The sequence below is a fragment of the Nesoenas mayeri genome (genome assembly GCF_963082525.1).
Source record: "Nesoenas mayeri genome assembly, chromosome: 9".
In the NCBI taxonomy this organism is placed as follows: Eukaryota; Metazoa; Chordata; class Aves; order Columbiformes; family Columbidae; genus Nesoenas; species Nesoenas mayeri.
In genome coordinates, this window is record NC_137557.1 from 20,158,398 (window position 1) to 20,184,882 (window position 26,485).

The 26,485-nt window shown below is 43.5% G+C and overlaps 2 protein-coding genes across 3 annotated transcripts in view; both read left to right on the top strand.

The window, feature by feature from the left end:
* The first annotated feature begins 1,233 nt into the window (after positions 1-1,233).
* Positions 1,234-22,363, top strand: KLHL24 (kelch like family member 24). 2 transcript variants are annotated; one of them, XM_080349890.1, is made up of 7 exons: positions 1,234-1,359; positions 7,350-8,337; positions 12,511-12,695; positions 13,837-13,955; positions 14,746-14,934; positions 15,319-15,507; positions 16,691-22,363. In XM_080349890.1, exons 2-7 carry the CDS (start codon positions 7,418-7,420, stop codon positions 16,889-16,891), a joined length of 1,803 nt encoding a protein of 600 aa, XP_080206016.1. In that variant the 5' UTR covers positions 1,234-1,359; positions 7,350-7,417; the 3' UTR covers positions 16,892-22,363. The 2 variants fall into 2 exon arrangements, with proteins under 2 accessions (XP_080206016.1, XP_080206017.1); XM_080349891.1 differs by lacking the exon at positions 1,234-1,359 and adding an exon at positions 2,540-2,634.
* Positions 22,364-25,931: 3,568 nt separating this feature from the next.
* YEATS2 (YEATS domain containing 2) overlaps positions 25,932-26,485 on the top strand; it is a gene marked incomplete at its 5' end in the record, with an annotated part of 43,467 nt that continues 42,913 nt past the window's right edge. The window contains one exon of the mRNA XM_080349872.1: positions 25,932-26,031. Within this exon, the coding sequence (XP_080205998.1) occupies positions 25,932-26,031 (100 nt within the window). The remainder of the gene's footprint in view (positions 26,032-26,485) is intronic.

The following is a 26,485-nucleotide window of genomic DNA, read 5'->3' on the forward strand; positions in this document are numbered from 1 at the left end:
GGAGTCCTGAGCACATGCTGCTCTTCTAGTAGTTTCAGAGAAGCAGCACCGTCAGCTACTGCAAAGAGCACGAGGCTGTGTACGTCGCCTGGGGAGAGCCTGAAGAGGCAACAGGAGAATATCCTGAGGTCAGAAGATTGTGTGGGTTCACTAAAAGGTAAAGATAGGTTATACCTGGGATTGGTATCTAACAGTTAGGAGAGCAAAGTAGGTGGCAGCTAATAGAATTGATATTCCTTTCCCTTGGCGGTAAGGGGCAAAGGGAGAGGTCATCCTTCTAGGAAGGAGAACACAGCCAGTTACCTGCCTACATCAGCTCCACGGCATTGCATAAGGCCTCATTTAGTACCCGGTAATGAACTTAATTTAAGCATGTATGTCCCTGCCCTTGCCTCGCTACTCTGCATTATGGACTTGCAAGTTTGCTTATGCTAAAGGGCAGAGCAAAAATAAATTTCCATACTCCCAGGCATGTTCCATCAGCTTGTGTTGGAGCATGGGCCGCTGTCCAAATAGTTTGGATATGAAGTGAATTTGGGCTCCAGGACAGGCTCAGACCTGCTCTTGAAATTGCACGGCAATGACACCAGGGTCCTGCTTTTATATTTGCAGTTGACTGCCTGCCACTGCTGTGACCTCCAGCTGCGACAGCAGTGCTCTTCACCTCCCAGCTTAAAACTAACCTGGCCTTTCTGTGGTTTTGTCTTACTGTTGACCAGGAGCCGGTGAAAAGCTTCGTCAGTTGGAAATTCGATATTAAGTAGGCGAACCTGCAGCTCAGGTAGACAAAAGTCCTCTTTTGTTTGATTTTTTGTGTGTACAGTCATAGTTTTCATTTTGGTCGTGCAGAGTGCAAAGCTACCCAGAGACCTGGTGGTTTAGTCTTTAGACCTTTAGTCTGGGAGACAGCTTTTGTGGAGGGGTTTTGGTTGGGCTCTCCAGAGCTGGCGCAAAGTAGCGTCCCTGCGCACGGTGCCATCCCGACCCACCTCCCCGCAACCTTGGCTTGGGTCCGGCCCGGAGCACCGGGCTGTGTGCATCCCCCGGGGGTCCCAGGGGCTGCCGGGGGCCCTCCCGTTCGCGGTTCGTCCCGGCCCGCCCGGCAGCGCGACCGCAGGCTCGGGCGGGGCGGCGGGACTACAGCTCCCAGGGCCGCGCGGAGCCGCCGTGACATCATGTGCGGTGGCTCGAGGTCACATGCCCCGCCGGCCCCTTTGTTTTGAGCGGCGCTGGCAGCGCGACCGGCAGCGGCGGAGAGGCCCGAGCGCACCGGATCGCCGCGCTCCGCTCCCCACCCGACCCCACCCCCGCGGGCAGCAGCTCCCGCGGGGCGCAGCGCAGCGGGGCCCGTTCCCGGCTGTGAGTACGGGGCCGGCGCGGGGCCGCGCTGCGGGAGCGGGGCTCGGGTGTCGGCGGAGCCCCCGCGGCGGAACGGTGGCCCCCGGAGAATTGCGCGGGGCTCCGCAGGGGCTCGGCTGCCGCGGAGGCGGGGAAAGGCGCGGGGCCGGCCGGGACCGTTAGCCGCCGCGGTGGGGCAGCGCGGGGCGGCCCCGCAGGGGTGCCACGGCGGGGAAGGGTTGTTGGCAGCACCGGTGCCGCGGGACCTGTCGGCTGTGTGTATGTGTGTCGCTCCCCCCACTCCCCTACTCCTGTGTACGGGCAGCGGGGCCCGGCGGGCGGTGCGGTGCGGCCCGGTCCGGTCGGCGGAGCGGGGGTACACGGTGCCCCCGGCTGTTTCGTAACGGGGGTCTGGTCTCCCCCGCGCCCCTCCGTGCCCGCCGGGCGGCGGGGGCTCCGCGGCCGCGGATTGGGCAGGCAGGCTGAGGGGGCGGGAGTTGGCGCGGGGCCGCCGCGGATTGGGCAGGGCGCGGGGGGCTGGCTGTTGCTCAGGCGGCGCGGGGTGAAGGTGAGCTGGAGGGCGCGCGTGCGCGCCGCGGCTCCTGGAGGGGGCACCGGGCCGAGAGACGGTTGTACTACGCATGCGCACCCCGGCAACCGGAGGCCGGGCGGGGAGCTGCTGTCGTCATGGCGGGGCTGAGCTGGCGGGTCCCCGCACCCTGGCGAGTGTCGGTTTGCTGCTGTGTACGGGGCCCTGGCCCGCGGCTGCAGGGCGCCCGGGTCCTCCCTGCTGCAGCGGCGGGGTTAAGCCCCGGCTTCGCCGGTGGCGGTCGCGGTCTGTGCTGTGCTGTGCCCGGTTCTCCCAGCCCGGGAACCGCGTCCGCTCCCGCCGGGCGCTGCCATTTTCTGCTGGTGCGGCCGCCTTCAGCCGCGCCAGTAAACAGCCGGGGAGCGCCCCCGTCGCACCGGCCTTTTCCGTAATTCCTTTGTTTTGCTGAGTTTGTCTGGGTGACGCTTTGCTCCCTTACGTAGCAAACCGGGGCAGTAACAAGTTGGGCGTGTGTCGGGACCGAACTGTGCACGCAGGCAGCTGCCCCGGGGCCGCAGTGTGAGCGGGGTGCAGCCCCCGGCCGGGCCGCAGGAGCCGCCGGCGGGCTCGGGTTCGGGTTCGGGCTCCCGGGCCGTCTGTGCCGGTCCTGCGTGCTCTGCGTTCCCCACACGCGGGGTCAGAGGGATTCGTCGATGTGTTAATCCGATTTCCACGTTGTTACATACTCAAAATTCCTGTTCCTTTAGGTAAGAGTAATCTAATTGGGTTCTATATCAGCCTGGCGATTACTGTTCCGTTTGGTTACTGCAGTTTGTTTGTGGGTTTCAAATTTACAAGCAGTTGTCTGAACTCCCTGGAAGTCCTTGAAACACGTTATTGAGATGCGAGCAATGACTGGGGCTTTTGTTCTGTTTTGGTTTTTTAAGCAAAACATGAATGTGTGTCAAAATGATAGTGAAACCAAGGTGGAAGAGTGTTGACTTTTTCACAGTCTTTTCCCCATGCATTAATGATGGTATGCGGTGGGTTTGGTTCGTTTTGCTTTTCCCTCTGGGGCATGAGTCCTTTTGGGTGACCTTTTAGCTTACAAAAGGTTACCTAAAGACTTCTGCACGCTTCAAAGTCGTACCTTTTTGCTGCTTGTTTGTTTTTTGTTGTGTTTTTTGTTTGGTTTAGGTTTGTTTTGTTTTACTTAATACTCATTAGCTTCATGTACGAATCAGTTCCTGGTTTTGCTGGGTCATTTTGAGGATACTTAGGGATTTTTGTGTGTGTGTCACTAGCTTGATTACTATTGAATTTTAGCACTCAGAGTATATTTATTTAATCACAATAGTGTTTTATGTTAAGAGATTTCTACAATACAGGTGACTTACTATGTCAAGCAGCTTGCTCACTTCAGATTCTTGTTTGCTAGTTACTCAGTATTCTTAAAGGCTTCATTCATGTTAAAGGCATATAAATCCTCAATTTCTGTTGTAAAAGAAGAAGAATAACAAAGTCCTTTAAAACCAACACTTTTGGTCTTTTTGTATCACAGAGAAGAAGGAAAAATAAATACTATATTTAGGGTTTGGTGGAAGGAAAGGTTATGCTTCCCCCTGTCGCCTTTTTCCTTTAAAAGAAAACAAACTAGAGCACGTGTTGTGGTTTAGGCAGCATGTTGCAGCAGATACAACTGGCAGTTTGTTTTCTCTGACTCTTGTGGTAACCAGACATCTGAGACGAAGCGCATCTGCAGATCACTTCAAGTGGCAAACAAAGTAACTAGAGTTGCCCAATCGCGAGTTATAGTTCCCATGCCTCAGAAGGAAAATATCCTTTATTTGTATTAAATGTTGGTTATGTTACTTTGCGGTGCTGTTGCTAGTACCGTACCAGGTAGTAGTAGATGTGATTCTTTGTAGGCTGGTGCTGCCCATTCCCAGCACCTCCTTTTGCCTGCCCCAGGTGTCACCAGGGGCGCAGGGTGGCAGCGGCTGACCCAGCTCAGCCCCAGGTACTCCCCAAACTGCAGCCCGAGGGGGAGCTTTGCAGGTGGAGCTGGGGCACACCTGGTGAGGAGGTGTCACCTCATGTGTCACCAGCCCTGGCTGTGTGTTCCCACTGCTGCCTGGTCAGTTTTGGTGACGGACCAAAGGAGGTCGGGGATGCAGAATGGACAGAAAAACAGCTCTGCCAGAGCCAGTGGGAAAGGGGTAAAATACTCCAGGATGTTGCGGCAGAGGAAGGAGGAGTTTAGTGTAACATAAAAACAATTTGCAGAAGAGGATTTCCTGATATATTAATAGGAGGTGTCAGGGCAAACATTTAATAGACCTCGTTTACCAGACTCTGAATTGGGCTCTTAGATTATTTCTGAGGAGCACCTTGTGTAGACAAGCCTACGGACAAAATATAGACTAAGGAAATAGAGAAACCTAAACTTCTGGTGAACCCAGCTTAAATTAGAGATGTGCGTGTGTGGGTAACATCTGTGTTGGAGCTGTTTCTGTAAAGCACTTTTAAAAGCTGTTGATAGAAAGTGTGACTTGTTTTTGCTTTCCGTTTTTTAAAAATTACTCCCTGATTTGCTTAAGATCTGTCCTTGTTGATCCTTGTTCAGGCAAGCTATCCAATGCGTTTTGTACTTTTTTTAATCTAGTAATTTCCAATAGTTGTATTTGGGGAAAAAAAGTAATTTGTTTTTCTTTTGCTTTGCTCAAACTTACTGAAGGTATTTCAGTGTTAGATTCTCCAAACGATTGGCGCTGTACAATGCAGAGTCTGCAGGGCTGTGTAAGAAGCACCTTGCTGTGCACGGGAGGTGCAGACAGGTGTATCTTCAGGTCGATGTTTCCCTCCTTTGCACACTGAGCATCTCGGTGCTGGGCATGGATTCCCCTCTGGTGTTCCAGCTTTCGGGCTGAAACATGAGGTGGTGACATCTTAAAACTGCCAGAGAAGGTTTGCAATGTGGCCGTGTGTATATCTGAGAGCTGAACGTGTGATAACGTTACTGATGGTCTTCTAAATGTACTTTGCTTAAGCAAACCTGCAGAAGTAATTAGCTGGATAGAAACTGAAGCTTAGTGTATTCAAAAGCAGTAATTTCTGCAATAGAGCATAATACTTTATCCTTTCCATTCTCTCATTTGTGAATTTGCAATATATATCCCTTTGATTAGTTTTTGTTCCATGGTTATTTTTTTTTTAGTCTCCCATTTCTTTAAACTGTTGGGACATTAAAAAAAATTCACTTGCTCACCACTAATATTGTGTTGTTCCAACCATAAAGACATTGCTTCCTTCAATGAACAGTCTTAGCCCACAGCCTTGGTTTCCATTTATTAGTGATTGTGTAATAAGAGTGTCTTCCTAAGTCTTAACTTCTCACATAATGAGAAACATTTAATATTCAGGCTTTTTTTACTTCATTGCAGTGCTTTACCCTCTCTTGCAATATGCCAGTGTCTTGTTTCTGATTTCAGGCTAACCTTGCTTTGGAAAAGCTGCATTATTAGCTTTAGTGAAATACTTCTGATGTAAATCTGTGACACTGGAATCAAACCTTTAGGGCTTATATTTTCATTGCTACATTTCCCTTTTCTACTCTTGATGCTTCATTTCTACCCACTTTCTTGTGCTGAGTAGTATGGAATTAATTGCAGATAAAGTTCAAAGTAAGGGTGAGGGTGATAGCAACAGAGCTGGTGAGGTGGTTGTTGGTTTTGGTTTTTTATACAAACTGCGTCATTACAGGATAACGTGGTTGTGAAATACATGGGATAGAACATCAGCTGCGGATTAGACTGTCTATTTATGCCTCGTTAAAATGTCTCTGAAGCCATCAGTTATTAGATAGACTCATTGCAACAGTGTTTTTCTGGCATCAAAGGGACAACCGATGCTATTTTAATTCCAAATAAAATGAAGTATTTTGTAGGGTAAATGAGCTGTACCAAGAATCCACCAGTAAATATGTGTAAAAGCTTTTATATGGGAAGTAACAGCTTTCCAACCTCTTTTCTCAATGAGTAAATGTACAGCACACGTTCCTCTCTCACTGTGGATTAAGATGGTGCCTTTTAAAGGTGCTGTGTAAAAAGCCTGTTTAAAAGTGTGTTCGTTGTGCTCTATATTAAGCAATGATGTAGCCAGACTTGGATTGGGTAATTGCAGCTCTAACGATGCTGGCATGTCAGGAAATGAAATTGCTGTGAGAAGCTGATGTTTACTGACTCTGTAAGTGGGGAATGAGAGAAACTGAATATAGCCTCTTGGAAGCATGAAAAGAATTTCCATGAACTTTAAAATAATTCAGTGCCTGTCCTTCTAGGCATACAAGTAAAGACTACATGTATTTGGAATGATGTCTGTTTCAGACCCAAGAGGGTGTTTTGCCCAGCCTCTTGCTGCCTCAGTATATCTTGGTGGACGTTCATCCCCTTCGTTTTAAAGCTCAGGAGTGGCAAAAAGCTCTGTTGCTGCCAGATTGGTTGATCACATTACCCCTAACACATGCTATCTGCAAAATCAGCTGCATTTCCTTCACTTGCAGACTTTAATATTGGCATACGCTATCATTTGAGTACTTGATTTTTGCAGCTTCAGTGCTCTGATAATGTGATTTTGTGTTTGTGTGCTGGGGTGAGTGTTGTACTCCGGGTATTCGAAACTGGAAAGTGTTTGAGCAAAAAGTGTTGCTAATAATTACTTGCTAGTGGTACTTTGTAAAACAGAAAATCTCCCTGTCCTCGGTAAGTTGCCCTTGGTTCTTATTTTCATTAGTTTTAGACAAACAAATGTAATTCTTTCTTCATTCTGTTTTGTGCACTAGCAGTATATACTCACTTTTAATGGAATTTGAGGTAATCAGTGAACTAATTTTGAGATGCTAAGAATGAACAGGTAAAAATTTAAGGTCAAGGTTATTCATTGAGATAGCTGAATGTTATTAAACACTAGTATTTTAAGACTTCATTATGATAGACATTATAATGAAAATTGAGTGATTTCTCAACTGATTCCCCCCCCCCGCCCCCTTTTGACTAGTGCTGTTATAGTAGTATTTGGAAGCTCCAGCTGAAATAAGGATTGCATAGAAAAATGAGAAAAGCTCAAGCTCTGGATCTTTATCCAGGAAGTCTTTGGTTTCTGTCAGTTGAATGATTTGCTGGAGCCAAGATCTCAAGGTTTTTTAATGTTGAGTGCTAATGGAGTGCCAGTGGTGCTGGGACATTCAGAACTTGCCATCCATGACACCTGTCCAATGGGTATATTTTTTATTTAATGTGTAGCGGGTAATGCTGCATTGCCCTGCACAAGGTGCACGGTAAGTTGCCCTGTAATACTGTGAGACCTCTAATAAAGGTCAAAAACACTACCAGTTCTTAGAGTGACCAAACACGTATCTTGTCTAGTTCTCGTGATGAAGTTAAGAAAATACCAGACTGAATAATGAAGTGTTTTAATTTTGCAGACCATAGCACTGCGAAGGAGAACCTCTGCAAACTTTTCTCAATGACTCTATAGCCAACTGATGTAACAATGGTACTAATATTGGGACGCAGACTGAATAGAGAGGATAGTGGGATACGAGATTCCCCTGCAACCAAGCGGAAAGTTTTTGAAATGGACCCAAAGTCGTTGTCAGGCCCGGAGTTTTTCGACTTTTCCTCGGGATCATCCCATGCTGAAAGCATTCTCCAGATCTTCAATGAATTCCGAGACAGCCGGCTGTTCACAGATGTTATTATCTGCGTGGAAGGCAGGGAGTTTCCCTGCCACCGAGCGGTTCTCTCAGCCTGCAGCAGCTACTTCAGAGCCATGTTCTGCAACGATCACAGGGAGAGCAGAGAGATGCTAGTGGAGATCAATGGCATTTTTGCTGAAGCTATGGATTGTTTTTTACAGTATGTATACACCGGCAAGGTGAAAATCACCACAGAGAACGTGCAGTATCTCTTTGAAACATCCAGTCTCTTTCAGATCAGTGTTTTGCGTGACGCCTGCGCCAAGTTCCTAGAAGAACAGCTGGATCCTTGCAACTGCCTGGGAATCCAGCGCTTTGCAGATGCACACTCACTCAAGACGCTGTTCACCAAGTGCAGGAATTTTGCACTGCAGACATTTGAGGATGTGTCCCAGCACGAAGAATTCCTTGAACTGGGGAAGGATGAGCTTATTGATTACATTTGCAGCGATGAACTGGTGATCACTAAGGAGGAGATGGTGTTTGAAGCTGTCATGCGCTGGGTATACCGGGCGGTAGAGTTGCGCAGACCAGTGTTGCACGAACTTCTGACGCACGTCAGGCTCCCGTTGTTACACCCAAACTACTTCGTTCAGACTGTGGAAGTGGACCAGCTGATTCAGAATTCCCCAGAGTGCTACCAGCTGCTGCATGAGGCCAGGAGGTACCACATCCTTGGAAATGAGATGATGTCTCCCAGAACTAGGCCACGCAGGTGAGTAAGCGTTTTTTCCCCCCTTATTTCTGTAGAAGAACTTAGTTCTATATACAGATGTTTGATATACTCGTGCCTAGAAAAACAATTCTTGCAGATTATTTTATTTTGCATTCTGGAGCCAAAACAGTTGCGCTTCTGTATTTGCCCACAACGCATGAACCTCACACACGTACGTAAGCAAGTCTTTTTGCACAGATAATTTTATTGCTAGGAACTAAATGACCATTCAGGTAAGTGAAGTTATATTACCTTGCAAGTAAAATATTTTCTAAAGGTTAATGTTCACTAGGTGAGATCCTTAGTTATTTCACACAATAGCAGTGTCTTGAAAATAACTGTGCTGCAGCAGGTAAACTATTCCATTTCCCAACCTTCTTTTTATAACCAAATATTGTAAGTGTGCAACGTACTATAAAGGATGTGGATGGGGATATATATTCAGAGCATTTGCCTACTCCATCACAAATACTTTACAGATGGCGTAGTACACAGATCTGTAATAGACAGCAGAACAACAGGTTCTTAACTTTAAAGAAATGAAATCTTGCATTTTTAAAGAATTATGGAGCAGTGCGTGAAGTATTTCATGCTTATTCTATGACATTTTAATAATTCAGGATTGCTGCTACTTAATAATGTGTTACCCAAATAGGTGACTGAAGTTGCAAGAAGAAATGAGGAAGAGTCAATTAGTGGCATTTATGAGCAATAGTGATTATGTTGGGTTTTTTTTCCTGAAAAATATTTTCCCAGTAAAAGCTTTACCTCCACATGACAGTTGACATGATAGTTTATTGTTAACTCCAGCTGATCTAAGCTGTAGTTATAAAATCATGTGTTGTATTCAGGTGATGCAATGGTCTGGTCTGGACAAACAGATTGTGTTAGGAGTTACTCCTCTTTGTTTACTCTTAGTCATATGTGGTTGCTGTACAGTGACTGTGCAGGGAACCTTTGTTTTCTCTGACATGTGTTGAAGGCTTGCTTATAGGCGAAACACATTTGCCCCGTGACTGGCTTTGCAGTTTTCAATCATGCTGTGAGAGAATAAATTCTTCTTAAACCCCTGCAGCCCTGCTGTCGGGTTTTCTACGCTGTACTCTGCCATGGAGAGTCTTCGCAAAGTTTGGGTTCGTGGCAGTTTGGAAACTGGTGCAATGAGAGTTTCTGAGGCATCTCATACCCTGAGCCTGAGTTGGGGACGCTGGAACTCAGATCAAACACCTCTGTGTTTCCGAGCGGTTGGAGGGGGGCTGTGTTTTGTGGTGTTTGGTGTGGTGTTCATTGTATGTTTATTACACAATTTGATGAAGGAAGCAAATACACTCAGGCCTAACAGTTCTGTGGGACTGCATGGTGTGTACTTACTTGATAACCTGGAAAGCCTCAGGGTAGCATTCCCATCTGGAAATGAGGTATCTTGCCTAATACAGGTGATTTATGAAGCTGGAGGAGGGAAGCTGTTGCTTTGGGATTTTGTGGGTTTTGTTGGTTTTACTGCTAAGCTTATTAAACTGGACTGTGAATCCAGTAGGTAGGAACAAGAGAAGTAATTTAGAAAGAGAAAAACTGGCTGGTCTCCCAGCAGGAATTTTTTCCCCTTTTCTATATTACATTCATGGAATAGTTCTTTGCTGTTTGTTTCTGTTGCCTATAGCAAAAAGAAGAGATCATGTTTCATAACAGTTACCAGGTTCCCCTTTCCCCTCCCATGTTTTCATCACACCTTTTCTGGGCATTTCTGGGGGGATTTGGGGAAAGAGAGGACTCTAGAGAGCTCTTTTCCTTCTTTCTTGCTTTCCTCCAATTTCTTTTTTATGTAAACTGTTTCTAAAAGGAGACAGGCTGCGGGATCAGAAATTCCTGTGCCAGTGTTTTTACTGAAACTTCTGGAAATTAATTACGATTCCTTGTATGGGTATGTACAAACTTATGGGTGAAGTGGGTTCTGCAAATTTTGCAATTGACAGTTGATTTTTTCTTTTCTTCTTTTTGAAGCCAGTGAAGAGTTATTGCAGTAGATAAAAGTTTAAAACGTGGTGTAACGGCTGCCTGCTTGCTCTTTTGCCACTAGATATCATTGACATGTGCAGAAGGTCTTTTTGAAAGAGCTTTTCAGTTGTGTACTTGTAACGACATAGTGACATCTTGAGGTTGTCGCTCCTGCTCCTTTTAAGTCTCTCTTGTCCCCTGCTGTTGTGTTGCACAGCAAGTCTCCAAGCTGTCAGCAATAATATGTTTCCATATACAAAACAAAACAGGCTCTTCTTTCTGTATGCTTTGAATTACCTTCAGATTTTCATGTACCTGCGAGTTCTTGAATCACACAGTCCCTGTGAAGCTGTCTGATAACAATATGAGTGTACTCTTTAGTTAGAAGTTATCACGTTTATACATTTTAATATATCCTTTTTGGTTGCCTTTAGAAAGCTTTAATGTAGTCCCTTATTTTTCCACCAAGGAGATAAGTTTTTATTTCACTTTACATTTGTCTGTTATTGCATTCTTTTTCAAACTGATGTGCCCTCTGTCATTTGCAAAAGTCTTTTGGAACTAACCTTAAAACCTGTATGGTCCAGGACCCCTTCAAGAAAATGTAATAGAGAAAATATCTCTTTACTGAAGAAAGGATATGGTTATATAGGTACTAAAATGCTGGGAAACTTTTTGGTTTTCTGTGGGCTTCAAATACTGTACTAAATGAATATTTTATTTAAAGAGCAAAACTCAATCATAGTCATTCACAAAGAGTTTTGATTCATTTAGTTTAAAAATAAAGATTGATAATCCGGTACAGTAAGCTTTTCAGTACACAAGTGGAGGCCTTGGTTCTTATCTAGAAAGTAATCAACAGACAAACCTCTTTCACATGTACAATTAGCTGATGAATTTGCACTTCCTTCTAAGACGAATGATGAGTATCTTGCTTTTAAGGAAGTTCTCTTCCTGGGTAATGCTTTGCTGGCACAGAACTTCCCCTCTCTTGTCCGTTGAGAGATTGTTTTTGGAGTTGTTCCTCAAAAAATGCAAAAAACAGTAACAGTAAATACACAGAAATGAGGACCAAGGTGACTTCAAAGCTGAGCAGCTGGAGAGAGTTTCTATTGACTAGTTCAGTTCGGTAAGTAGGCTTCCTCAGATACATATCTTCAGTACGTAAGCTTATAGTACATTATCATTTAGCATTGCCTTTGCCTATTTAAAATATTCTGAGTAGAAATATATATGATGTATTTAAATTATGTTATATGGTGACAAGGAGATAAAAGGGCTAACTAATTTATTCCTGATACTTCAGAACAGGGAAAACATGATCAGGATTTATAAGTTAAGATGCGCATAAGTGCACATGTTAAGAAATTTGGGGACAGATCACGTGACTTTTATCCCAATGCAATGGTATGAACGAGATGCCTGTTCATATTGGGATCAAAGTTAAAACACAACAAAAAGGCTTACCAAAAATAAAATCAGTCTTGCATTCAGTCTTATGTAATTCATAAACAGCAGGCCTTGAAATAACTATCAATGCAAAATCCTTTAATCTAAAAATGCCCTTAAAATAAAGGATTTTGACTAATACTTACCAGAAATTATACATTTGAGAGGCAGGATAAAAGTTGTTCATAGTTTGATTTGCATGTTGAAGATGGTTGCTTGATTCTCTATGTTCAAATGTGAATGAACATAAAATGAGTTTTGTTATGGCTGTGAATAATAATATGTATAATGCCGCAGAAGCATCAGGTTAGGAGAGGGAGAAATCAGAATGTGGAATAGAATTTAAAGGCTTCTTTGTGCACTGTAGACTGTCTAATGCTTAATTTTTCACACTGAATTTTAGATTTTGATTTAGGCTTGAATTTTTATTTCGGCGTTTCTTAATGTTTACTTCTACTGCTACCCTTGTTTTTCACTTTTTAAAACGTCCATTGGCTGTAAGGTCTGTCTTTTTCCCTTGTTTTGGTGATTATATGTCTCCAGCTTTTTTTTTTTTTCAGGAAATAACCTCAAACATTTTAAGCTTTTTTTTTTCTTTTTTATTTATTGTAGAAGTTAGTGCTAAATAGTAAATTTTCCAGTTTTCCTGCAGTTTTGAAGACAATGTTGTTTGGCCTTCATGTGCTAATAAATATCTTGTACATCCTAGTTTTCTGTTTGCTTTTCTAGATCAACTGGTTATTCTGAGGTGATAGTTGTTGTTGGAGGCTGTGAACGAGTTGGAGGGTTTAATTTGCCGTATACTGAGTGCTACGATCCTGTAACAGGAGAGTGGAAGTCACTGGCTAAGCTTCCAGAATTTACCAAGTCTGAATATGCAGTGTGTGCCCTACGGAATGATATTCTTGTTTCAGGTGAATAATGCTAAAAAGTTTAAGACTTCTTTCTTTTCTTTGTTGTCTGTTTTGGTTTGTTTTTTTTCCAGATTTTTGTACTGTGAACTCCCAGAAGCTCAACTGAAAGTCACTTTCTGATTTAAATGGTGAACACTAGCCCCAAACCAATCTCATTGTAGGCAAAAGTGGGTTTTGTGATTTTTGTTGTTGTTTATTAGGTTTTTACAACCAATTCCAGGGCATCAGTTGTATGTAAAGAGACTAGCTTATGCTCGTTAAGTACGCTGCTTTAAAATATAGTAGTGGCCTCTTTGCAGCAACAGTTGGAAAAATTATGAGCGAAAAATCCCAAGCAGCTTTTTCCCAGCAGTTTTCTCTGTTGCAAAACGTGCTGTGTGCTGGTTGAAAACATGGGTTGCCTGGGAGCGCCGCAGCACTGGTACATTGCTGGTGACTCGCTCCTACCATATGACTGCCCGGACTCCTAAAGAAAAACAGTTAAAGCTGCTCCTCATCATGGGAATGTAAAATGGAAACAAATTCCTTTTAGCCTTTGAGTTTGGGATCCATTTGTAACAGCTTTTTACCGTGAGATGAGCAGTAGCTATAGGTTTTTAAACACCTCTCATTCAGGCGTTTAGAAAGGATAAATTACAGGGTACTACTGGCTTAGATACCAAGCCCCATGCCTTAATTTAACAACAACAAAAAAATCTGTCTCCTCAGATGTGTAGCACCTGCATAATTTGAACAAAATGTAAAACAAAGGAGGTGTTTGCACACAGCACAGAGGTGTGAGGGATGTGCGGTCAGGCGCACAAACAGTTAACACCTTGAGTGTCTCACCCAGGCAGCAGCACTAAAGAAATCTGAAGAGCACAGGCAAAAGCCACTAAAATGTATTCCGATCTCCAGAAATAATCTAACGCAATCTCAGCAGGTTCCTGGGAGAGGCACACAAGTAAAAACTTACTGTGTCTTTTCATGTTTTCAGTCCACTGAAACTGACTTTTTCAGTCTAATGTATAAACATAGATAGACTTTTATTTCACCTAAAAAGGATATAAAGTTTTCTTTATCCCCTGTGGAGGGGCACTTTAATGATTAATGCTCATTCAATAATGGATTTATTCAAGTTGGCGTATTTTTGCTTTTAAAGGTGGAAGAATCAATAGCCGGGATGTTTGGATTTATAACTCTCAACTTAACATTTGGATCAGAGTTGCCTCCTTAAATAAAGGCAGATGGCGTCATAAAATGGCTGTTCTTCTTGGTAAAGTAAGAGAAGTATATTTAATTTCTTTGTATAGTGGGGATACTTGCTGTATGTAAGAAAACTGAAGAAAACATACGTATATATTTAGTATTATTTTGTATTTCCTATCAAATAATCTTAGAAATATGTATTTTTTAATAAAATATTTTAAACTATTAGACTCTTTATCAGTCAGACATTATCCAAGGACATGAAAATCATGCTACAGCTCAGTCATTTATGTGGTGTGCCTTGAACTTCTTAGAGATCTCTGAGACTTGCAGCCAGAGCAAACAGGGGGAAGAAGGTAAACACAGGTAGCAATGAGCTCTGCTGTTTAAATACAAGAGAAGCAACAGCAGAGTAAAATTTACAAGCTGAGAGGAAGAAATATTTTTGTAAGCAAGTAGGAAGAAAGCAAAGCACAGAAAACCGAAGGTAAATTCAGATCGAGTTTTGCCACTGCTGTTACTAACTGTAATCTGTAAAAAGAGAAATGCAGAGAAATGCTGTTTTTAACAAATGCCGTTCAAATAGGAAGTTTCTGTCTCGGTATTAATAATACTATGCTTTGGACATGTGTTTGCAGTGTCATTCCACATGTGACTGAATGGAACTCTCCAGGGTGTCTTTACCTATTATTTTTAGACCAGGTTCTTCTCCTCTGTGTATAAATTGAGAATGTAAGGAAAGTGTCCCTTCGCAAACCTAGCAAATTAGGATTCTTGCGGCTTTTAGTTATTTTAATTTCATAGTGAAATGTAATAATGACTCTAAAAATGAAATGATGATCGCTTTCACCGCTTTGCTTAGGTATATGTTGTTGGAGGATATGATGGGCAAAACCGCCTCAGCAGTGTAGAGTGTTACGACTCATTTTCTAATCGATGGACAGAGGTGGCTCCCCTTAAAGAAGCTGTGAGCTCTCCAGCCGTCACCAGCTGCATTGGCAAACTGTTTGTGATCGGCGGTGGTCCTGATGACAACACGTGTTCTGACAAGGTCAGTGATTGTATCTGGTTACATCTCTTCTCCATTGCAAACAGTAGTGCTGGTTTAACTGAATAGAATGTGGAATTATTATAATACAAAAAATACAGAGCAGAAAACGTTAGCTCAATAATATACAGTTATTGTGATCTTTCTCATGGATACCATCATAGGCTTCATGAGTTCTGTGAATTCTTAAACCTGACTGTTGGGAAAATTATGCTGCATATAGTGCATGTATAGATGTTACTGATACATGGACCTGTATTTATATTGACTTTACTTTCTTGGTGAGATATTGCCCACCAGGTATTGCTTCTTTGGCTCTCCTTGTGGATATGCCAGGTTATTATTTCAGTTAGTCTTTTAATCTGAAATGCATGTATTTGTTTTCAGGTTCAGTCTTATGATCCTGATACTAATTCTTGGTTGCTCCGTGCAACTATCCCTATCGCAAAAAGATGTATTACGGCTGTGTCTTTAAACAATCTGATCTACGTTACTGGTGGGCTTACCAAAGCAATATACTGCTACGATCCAGTTGAGGACTACTGGATGCATGTACAGAATACATTCAGCAGACAGGTAATTAACACTAAAAGGCTTGTAGACATCTGAAATGTTTTTTTTTTTTTTACGTGAGTATCTTGGCATGAAATGAGTGTACACTAGTTTAACTCTGTTCAAATTGCATCTTTGATTCCATTCTTGCTTCTTTGTCTATATAATCCAAAACCTCACAGAAGAGGAAGTTTCTAAACCAGTGGCTTTTCAGCTGGGTGTCACTGTGAGCCAGGCCAGTCTTCTTGTTTGAGATCAGTTATTGTTGGAGAACAGCATAACAGTATAATGGATGATATTTTTATTGCATAGAAATTGATCTCTGTCAAGGTCTGCTACATATTTCAGTTTTTGACTGAAGATAATAATTTCCTTAAAATTGATTAAAGTCTTTCAGTGCAACAAAAAATATTGAAGGCTGATTTTACAGTGTGAAAAAAATCCATTGTATAGCACAGAAAGTATCTGACTTAAGCAGCAAGAACATCAAGCGGAATTTGAAAACGTGTCCCCTCAGTAGTAAGGTGTGTGTCTGTCAGTTTTTCCCTATGTTTTTAAAACATCAAACAATTACATACTCTACCTTGTCTACCTTAACAGACATTTGTTACTAATTTTGCTGGCCTTCACTCTATTGCTCTATTTTCTGATCTGCGTTCTCTATTTGACTGAATATTTTTTCCATATCTGTTTCTAAGGCAGAAGTAAAATCCTGTCTCTCTTTGTTTCAAGTAAGACATAGCATTGTCTTTTCCTTATCCCTTCTTTTCTTAGGCATAGCTTTTCCCCTCTCCCCAGTTTACATCCCTCTTCATTAGCTGTTAATCTTGTAATGTGCTTCTCCTCATTCCCATGTTTTTGCATTAATAGTACCTACTGTGGTCCCTCTTGTGAAAACCGTTGTTCTGCTTTCCTTATCTCAGATGTTCAAATGGCAAGTACAGTGTTCAGCTGTATTCCATTGTCTTTGTTGTCTGAGCTATGCATAGTGAAAGCTTAGATGTGAAATAGTCTTTTCTGCAGGATTGTGCTGCTGTTTACCCCAGTTATGGTGCTTTCAGCATTGGCCCTTTCAGGAGGGAATAGTATAGACCAGTCTGTTTACAAACAGGAGTCACAATGCTGTCCTTCTGCACTGGGTAGACATGCAGGAATTGAGGTCTTGTTTTTGAAATAATCACGTATTCCTTTGTGTATTTTGAAACAGGAGAATTGTGGCATGTCTGTGTGTAATGGAAAAATCTATATCCTTGGTGGAAGACGAGAAAACGGTGAAGCCACAGACACTATTCTTTGTTATGACCCTGCAACGGGCATTATCACAGGAGTAGCAGCCATGCCCAGGCCAGTATCATATCACGGCTGTGTGACGATTCATAGATATAATGAAAAAGGCTTTAAACTGTAATGTTTTCTTGAAAAAGAGAAGATTGCATGAATTAATCCAGTGGTCTGCTGCAAGACAGGCTTTTTAAAGATTCCTGAAACGGGAAAATGCCCTTTCCCTACCTAAGTGTCATATGAAAACTATATCCTGTGCCTTTCGAAGAAGGGTTACTTTAACTTACAAAACAAGTCTACAAATCTATCCAGTAACCAGAGTTCAGTTATATCTGCTACGGGCTCTGATATAAGAGCGGTAACAATACGTTGTACCAGTGTTCAGAAAGCTTGCCCTAAGTGTGATTAGTACTTAAAATCTTGGAAGCTTTTTGCGGAAAGTGCCTTCACAAGCATTTGTGCCTGTGTCCTAAGAAGCAATATCTGCAAGGTGTTTCAGGTTCTGCTAATTGGAAAAATACATAGGCAAGTAAATGCCAAAGAATCAACTAGGATAATTACCTACAATTTTTAAAAGCTTATATAATTGTAATTCATATGCGCAGCATTCTTACAAGCAGATTACTTGGCTTAACCAAGTAGATTTTATGTCAGATCGTGCCTAGTTTAGTATTAAAAAAGAGCAAACCAAACAAGCTACATAAGACAAATATTAGAATCTTCGAGGAATACATTTTTTCCGAAGGAGAGACTGGTTGTTCAGCGAGCTGCTGCAACACACTGCAGTGACGATTGCATACCTGAACACTATGGACCTTATTCATAGTGTTGCTAAATGTGTATCAGAAGTGCAAGTCTACATGACATGGAGAACGAGACACCACTGGGTTGTAGATGTGCATCTGTGAAGCAAATTTTGAATCCCAGTTCTTAACTTTTAAAATAGCGTGGTTGAAGTCTGAAAGTTACCGGGTTAGCTCTTTGCTCACTGCAGAGTATCTCTGAACTATTCGAGGAATAAAGGATTATGAACTCCGGATTCTTCCACTTTTCTGAATCGCATTAGAAATTATCTGATGATAGAGGCAGGAACTTGGGTTGCACCCTACAGCTTATGAATTGGTCTTTGCCATCTCTGCAGATGAGATATATCCCAGAGTACCCGCCAAGAGTTTCTTGGCCTTTCTTCAGACAATCACTCCAGCACACTTAAACTACTGTATAAGCTGCTTGGCCACAGACAAAGAAGTTCTGGAAAGGTCCCTCCTGTCACCAGAATATCTGTGGACCTGTCCACGTAGCCATATGAGCTAACTCCCAACATAACGAGTTTAGGATGATTTTGAAGTGTAGGAAGCACCTGTATTTTGACCTTTTTTTTTTTTTTTTCTTTAATAAAGCTATTTTTGTAAGTGCTCCATAGATTTCTGTACTAGATCTCTTTATTTCCAGTACACAGTTATATAGTTGAGGCACAAGTTCTTAAAAACTGAAATAGCACTTGAGAGCTGGAAGATGAATAGGATTGTCTGTGTACCAATTTCCTGTTAATCACCAAAAAGCCCTTGGGAACTGCCTTTCAAAGGAATTCTGAGGACAGCAGCCAGTAGGGAAGTTGGTCAGTGCCAGGGCAGGAATAAAAACCGTGAGGCCCCTGCAGAGACAGGCCCGGCCTCGGGGTTCTGGACTCCGTGCTTGCTCAGGAGGGTGAAAACAAGCACCGTCTCTGGAACGTCGTTTGTTCCACTGGACTTTCTTCATCTGTTTTCCCAGAGTATTTCTTCATGAGATGGAAATTCTGACCCTCAGTGAAGCTGTGCCAAGCTGAGAGTCATCATTTTCAGTAACATATGGTCATGACTTTTAAAGAGCACTGGGAGCTGCACTTTGTGATGCATTAACTTGTAACCTCAGGAAAGGACACAAGTTTCAGTTTCTGGCTGAATACCAAACACTGCTCTGTGTATGTTAAGAATACTGATAAAATACAAATCTCTGTGTAGGAAGTTAGTCCCTGAGCATGTACACTCGCATTGCCCTAAAAAGAAAGTCCCTCGGTGATTTAAGACAAATGAGATAAATTAATCCTTTTCTAAGTTTCTTGTGTTTCTGCTCACCAAGGTTACTTTGAAAAGATAATTTCAGTACCTGTGAATAAGGTCCATTGATAGCAATGGTTAATTGCCCAGTAACAGATATTCTATACTAACGCTGTATGTAACTTGTGCCATCATTGTAAATGAAAATGTAAAAAATGATAGGAGCACTTCATTAGAGGTGCAATTTGAAAAATATTCTCCTTTAATTTCCTTCTTATTTGCATTAAGACTTGTAATGTTGATTGTCATGCTAAACTGTTTTTAAACATTCTTTATTCTGTAGGTGTAGAACAATGTCATTTATGTATAGGTATCTTCTAATCTGTGTTTATAATACTGCACTACTCTGTAAATAACAAGATACTGCTTTCTATGGTTTTGAAGATTCGTTTTACAGATTAGTTGTCTTTTCTTAACAATATATGTACTGTTACCTGTTATTTTGAAAATGACTGTTTAATGAACCAGTAAACGCAGAAATGTAGATGTAGAAGAAAATTTCTGCTTACAATTCTTGAGAATCTGTATTAAGTGCTGAACAGTTACATGCGTGGAGCATTGCTAAAATGGCAGTTATCCATGCCATAATTTCCTTAAATCGAGCAGTGAAAATTTTATTTTTGCTTGTTATCTGTAAATAATTTGCACTTATGGCCTGTTCTTTTAGAACTATTATTTTAGATGTACTAGAAGAAAAAAAAAACCAGTTCAACTTGGGTTTGATGAAAACATATAATTTTTCTAGAAGGATGCATTAATTTGGAAGTCGCATTCCTGAGCCACCCATTCTCCGATGCATTTCACTTAGGTATAGATGAGTTCAAAGATTTAAACTCTCACTATTACACATATCTGGCTGCTTGAAGTTTAGGGGCTTGAGCAGCAGGTGGGCTTGTTTGGTTTTTTTTGTCTCATCAAGGGGAGAAAATTATTAATGTCATCTAGTACAATCAAAAGATTTCCATCATAAATTATAATAGGTTTGGTAACTCGAAAGTAGAGAGGCTGCTTTTAGAGATACTATGCATTCCCTCATTTCACAGCCATCAAGCTTGTAGCATTGCCTGGTGATCATTTAATTTTACCTGTAGGCTTCCTTGGTAATGCTGAAGTGGTTATAATTTGTGTGATCTCTTCCAGTTGTACCATCACATGATTCATTTTCTGTTGTGTGCCTGATATGCATTTTGAGGACTAGGCACAGTGCTTTCCACTCTACCACCAGGAGTCAGAGTCATACTGTTAGGTTTTTATTTTAATTTGCACCAATGCAGTTCTCATCAGACTGCGCTTGTTTCCACGTTTCAAAGCGCAGATATCTTTAATGCAGATTAAGTTGATGTGAACCCTTATGATAATTTACTCAAGCTTTTTATATGGCATTTTAAACTCTGCAAGTTTTTGAGAGAGGGTGATGATGTAGGAGGTGCTCACCTTGGCAGAGGTTCACAGGGGAAGCTTTGGTCACTTGTGCTTGAGAGCAAAGACACTGGTGACTGTTCAGCTTCTTCCTTACAATAGTTGAGTTCACCACATTATCTTACATAATTACTCAGTTTATCTAGATGCTGAAACTTGGATGGTAAGGATATCTCACGTTTGTCAGCCCACTGAACTCAGTTGGAGTGATAAAGATACATATATGGTCACAGTCTTCTGGTGGCAATGTTCAAGAAAGCCAAAGGTTTGTTTTTTCCTAATTGCTCAACTGGGCAAGAATATGTGGGTTTGTTTGTTTGTTTGTTTTCTATCACTGAAGGTGGTAAAAGCCAATTCAAGAGCATTAAGAAGCTCACAAGACTTGGTCACTGTGAAGCAAAATGAATGTTTTCATCAGAATGTAGTCTCATGCACACAAGAAAGTACAAATTAAATGGTTTGTTGTGCCCGGTTAAAAAAAAATGTGAGCAATATATACTCAGAAAATGAGTTTACAAGGTAAGATGAGATTTTTTTTTTAAGCAGAAATTTGCTATCTGGTTAGGGTCCAAGCAGTGATTTTTATATATTTTTTTTTTTAAATATGTCTAGCACACAAGCTTCTTTGGTGTTGAATTTTTTCAGGTGGCTTTAGTAAAAATTGATCTCGCTGTCAGTTTATCATGATTGTGTCAGTGCTATGAGCATTGCTGCAAAATGGTGAGCAGCCCCCTACCAACCCCAAGCCAGACGTGCAAATCACATGTTTTCTGCACACTGGCCTTGCTGTCTTCCATAACCAATGTTACATGTAAATTTATATTACTCAAAGTGTATAGCCCTGATAACATTACTTTTTAGGAACCCTATTTACAGGAACATTTATTTTTTTTCTACTGTAGTGCTCCAGTCTGTGCTCTGGTTTATGTGTGCACATCTGTGCATGTGAATAATTTTGTGATCATTTTCTGATACTGCTTATAAGTAATGCACACAAAAGTCCCTGTGTACAGCATGTTGAGAACGTAATTATGGCTTACTTTGTATTATTAGTTCCAAAGAAAATAATGTGTGTTAATTTTGAAAATACCTGTGCCTTGAATTCACCTATATTTTCATCTGTTGTGAAAAAGTGCTTGGATGACTTCTCCCGGTTAATCTTTATTAGGATCGGTCTTACTGTCCGGACTGTTGATATGCTTCTAAGAGAAATAAATCTTGCCATTCATTAACTAGAATAGTTCAACCTTTTGTTTAGAAAGTGCCTAGAATGCTTCCATTATTACAATGCTATGGCAGATTTAATGTAGGGAAATCAGTATTTGTTTTTTCCTGGTTTTTGTTTCCAGCACTCCTCAGTGACAATGAATTTGGGTTTAGTCTTTGGCTTCCTGTCCTCAACACATACAGTTTCTTGTTTTAGTTGATAGCCTCTACAGTATTTCTGAATCCTCTGACTTGTCAGTCATCAACCTCTCGTTCGATATATGTAATATGAAGCAATAATACGGTGCAGCATGGCAATAAGCAAATCAAGAGACTCGAATGTAATGTACTATTAGTAATTCCATCTGTATAAATGCTGGACTTGTGCGTCATTCTCCTTTTGGTGCACCTGTAGCAATTTGGAGTCAGATTAATAGGAGCTACTTGTCCGTGGAAGGAGAGTTGACCTCCTGAACTGTTATTCACATATTTGATCTTCAACTGAAATCATGTTTTGATTTTCCTTTTTTTTTGCTGAGGAAAACAGCAGTTCATGTTATTCCTTGCCAGTTCCTGTATTTGCTGAAACATCAAAGGCGTAGTTCCACAAAGAACTGATCCTGTCTTCAAGAACAGCCTGGTGCAGCGCAACTGACATTTGAACAACAACAAAAAAGCGCAGACCACTAACTGTGTGCCAGAGTCGATGTAACGTTATCTCAATTATAACATTAAGGTCTTCAGATTGTGCTGAGAGTAGAAAAGTGATTTTGTAATGTAGCGCAATTGCAATAACACCTGTTATATTTAAATATATTTCTTGCATAATTCTTTGAAAGTTTTTTAAAGTTCAGTGTATCTAATAAACATTTGCCTTTTGAATAGTTGACTGTGTTTTATTTAGGTTAAGAGAAGTTCCAGAGCGGGACTTGGGGGTACAAGGAGGAAACTCCTCCTTCCTGTTTGTTTGTTTTTTCTAGGCTATTTAACTTGTTGGATTCTGCCCCTTTGCCTTCTCTGTATCTATCAGTCAGTCCATTCTTCTCTCTTCTAGTCTGCTCATCGTTCTGTCCTTGTCATGGAACTTATTATCAACATGAATAAAGGCAAGCTGGAAATTGCAGAAGAGTAAACTTAGAAAACTGGAAAAATGAAGCACAGGAGTGGGATGTGAAAGACTAGTTAGTCCTGGGTATTGCAATGGGAAAAGGATGTGAATGGAAAATGAGGAAAAGGTACCATAACGCTAGTAAGGTGACTGGCAACAATACAGGTTGGAAAGAATCCTATAGAAAGTTTATTCTCCTAAAATTAGCTACTTGTTCATCTCAAGGCCCCATTACAGGTGACAGAGGGAGGGTTCAGACTGTGATGGAGTGGTACTACTGCAGAGGAACTGATACCAAGAAAGTAGTTGGTTTAATACCTCATTTTTTACAGATTACATCAATCTTCCACAGATTTAGCAGGACTCCTGGCTGTTTCTTCCCTGTAATGTGCATTCTGGATCTCAGAACTTGCCCTTCATGTAATCCTAGTCTTGTCTTCTTCCCAAAAACATTTATTTTAGGTATTGTGGCAGTCAAATACAGCTTCCATAGCTTTGCCCTTTACCCCACTTGAGATATAATCTGTATCACAAGTCTGTTTCCTGTGTGGTGTATTCAAATGTGGGATCTTCTGCACCTACCAAAATAAACCCGAAGACACTGGGGCTCTGGTACTTTGTGTCTCTGACACAGAGAAATAAATACAAGGAAAGAGACGTTCTTTGTAGAAATGGTGCTAGATATTCAGCATTTCAACATAACTTACCTAAATGGACAACATGATGCTACTGCATTTTTCATGGTGTTTTTGTTTTTGTTTTTTTTTTTCTCCTGTGGCTTTGAGATGCAGAAAATTGAAGTATCAATGCCTTCACTAATTTCAACAGTTTTGAACCTCCCCCACAGAGATGAGTCTGTATGTTGCACTTCTGGGATACATAGTGGTTTTCAAATACCTTCTAAGATGAAATTAAACTTGGCAAGCCAGTGGTGCCTTCTGCAGTTGTACAGTGTGGCCAGGCTCCTTTACAGCGACCAGGTAGCTCTTGCTATGGTGCCAAAAGTAAGTTATGACCAAGTTCAACACTTGCAGAAGTTTACTTTCCTGAAAGAAGTAACATTGCCTGAAGGAATCCACAGACTGCAAAGCAATGGAAATATTTTTGAGGGCTGGAAGCCCATCTTAAGTTATTTTAAGTCTTAAAAACATCCAGCTGGCAGCAATATTTTAACAACAGCCTATTCATCATTCCACTAAGCAGGGAAAACGAAGAACATAAAATTGAACTACATTACATACGTATCCTGATGAGCATGATACAAATTTGAGTACAAGAACAGTCTCCATTGATTCCCCATAGTTCACATTAGTTGCTTGGTAAAGTCAGCCAGCCATTGTAGTAGCAGTCCTGAAAACAGCAGGAAAAAACAAAAAAGAGAACTTCAAGAGCTAAGCCTTGAACTTTCAGCATGACTGGTAATTAGTGGCCTCATAAATAAGTTTGCAAATACATGTACGAGCAGGACATGAATTTTGCTGGGACTACCACAGACCAAAGCACCATTAGCCACACCTGACAGAGGTATTACAGTCTGCCCAAAACCAACCAAACTGTGGCATTAACTATGCTTATTTGGACAATTTTAGCTCTGATTTGTGAGGCTATGAAATACTGTGAGTAGTAAGTATGGTATAAGATTTTTTTTTTAAGCCTATATTTAGTGAGGTCAGTACAAAAACTCCCTTCAGTGGATGCACAACTTGTCAGGGCAGGCGGGGGCCACACACCCAGTGGTGAGGTGACACGGTGCTCCAGGGCACTTGCTGTGGGCTCTTGTGTCTTGCATGTCAGTCACCCCATGCCTCATTTCTTGGTGTGTTTTGGTTTTTGTTGTTTGTTTTTTTTTTTCTAATAATCATCCTTTCACTGAATAGCTTCTGCATTAAAATGCCTTCCTCAAATTATTACTTACTAAAAGAAGGTTGCTTCAGCCAATAAATCAGGATTAGACAAACACACGAATATATGTGAACAGAAACATGACGCCGTGGCTGATTTCGGGGCGTTTTTCGGGTGCCGGGGGTAAATCACTGCCCGCGATCTGCTCGTTCGCTCACACTCGAGGCCGGCGGGAGGCGGTCGGTTCCCCACAGCAGCAGCGACCCTGGTCCGGCCGCCTTCACCCGAAGGACTTTCCCCGCTCCTTCCCTCGGGACCGGCGGGTGAGGTCCTGCCCTCCGCCTCCCGCCGAGGCGGCACCTGCCCGCGGCAGCAGGTGCGGGCCCCTCCGGGGCGGTCCCCGGCCCCGTCCCGCCCCTTCGCCGCTGTCCGCCTGCGCGGGCCCGCCCCAGCCGCTGACGGGCAGCCCGGCGCTCGGCCCTGCGCTCATGGCGGCGGCGGCGCTGCTGGCGGCGACGGCGGCGGGCCGGGCCGGCGGGGGCCGGCGCTGAGCGCCCCGGGGCGGCGGGCGGGGCGGCCGGTGCAGGCGGGGCCGGGCCAGGCGGCGCGCGGCGGAGCGCGGTGAGCGGCGGGCGGGGGAGGAGCGCGCGGCCGCGGCGTCTTTGTGTGCGCGGGCGGGGGGAGGGGAGCGGCGCCGGCCGCGCACGTGGGCCCGGCCGCGCGGGACCGCCCCGCCCACGGGGTCCCGGCCCCGCCACCGGCCCCGCTCCGCCCCCCCGGGACAGCGCGCCTGGCGCGGCCTCAGCGCTGCCGCCCGGCTGCGGGTGCTGCCCCGCGGCGGGTGCTGCCCCGCGGCGGCGGGGGCGGCCCCGCGGCGGCGGGGGCGGCTGTGGCCGCAGTCCCTCCGGGGCACGGGCGGTCCGCGCTGCGCCAGGCTCCTCCCGCCCCGGAGGAGCCGCTGCCCCTTCCCGCGGGGAGGGTCGTGATTCGGGTTAAAGTTCTCGAAGCGGCGAGCCCGCGCGGGGCCCGGGTTCGTGCTGAGCACCGGTGCGTGTCCGGCCCCGCAGGCGAGGTCGCGGGGCCTCGTGTTTCCCCACGTTTCGGGGGCGCAGGTCGGTGGCGGTGGCGATGCTTGTGCTGGGGGACACCCGGCTCTCCTGAAGTCACCCTTCAGGGTGTCCCCTCAGATCCCGTGCAGACCTCGCTTGCGGTGGGGCACAGGGGCTCTTTGCTTCAGCAGGCAGTGGTTTGGTATCACAGCACCATGGCTGTATGCGCACGGGCTGCCCTGAGCTTCAGAGATCAGGAGGCAGTTGAAGCTCCTGGACTATGTGGAGCGGGACCAGTTAATCTGTAGCAACTGGGGAAGGAAGTGTCCCAACTCTTTTGGGAGGTGCACCGCCCCATGGCGGGAGGCTGGAGCCTGCCTAGAAGGTCACTGTGGGTAACAGTAATGCTTTTATTTTTCTTCTTAGTGCAGCAGTGGAGAGAACATGTCTGGGATCAAGAGAGTGATTGCAGAGAAGGACCCTGACTATGAGGAGATCACCATCACGCATCCCAACAAGCGCCACAAAGCGGCCGAGCAGTCAGGTAGGAGCTGTGTGAACGGAAGGGATCTCCCGCGTGGATGTGCTGTGCATGTGCATGCTGTCTGCAGATAGGTCAGGAGAGGGCTGGGGTAGGAGCTGAGGGTGGTCAAAGGGCAGAAATTGATACAAGGGAGCGAGTGATACACCTGCATAGCCAAATGATGATGTGATAGTCATACGTGGAACCATTCCTGCTGCTAGCTGAACCATTAAGGTGTGAGGATGCAGACTTTGGTGCATGATAGCAGCTAGAGAAATAGCTCTCCAGGGCCCCAGCCGTGCACTTTGGTTCCTGTTGCCTGCTGAAGTATTTGCCAGTGCATCTTCCCAGCATCTGCCCATGCTGAGATGTGCTCCAGCCTGTGCACCTGTTTTGCAGTTGAAGTCTGCTTCCAGAAAGATTGGCAGTTCATTTACATTTTGGGGGAGGCGTGTCGCAGTACAGCATGGAGGGG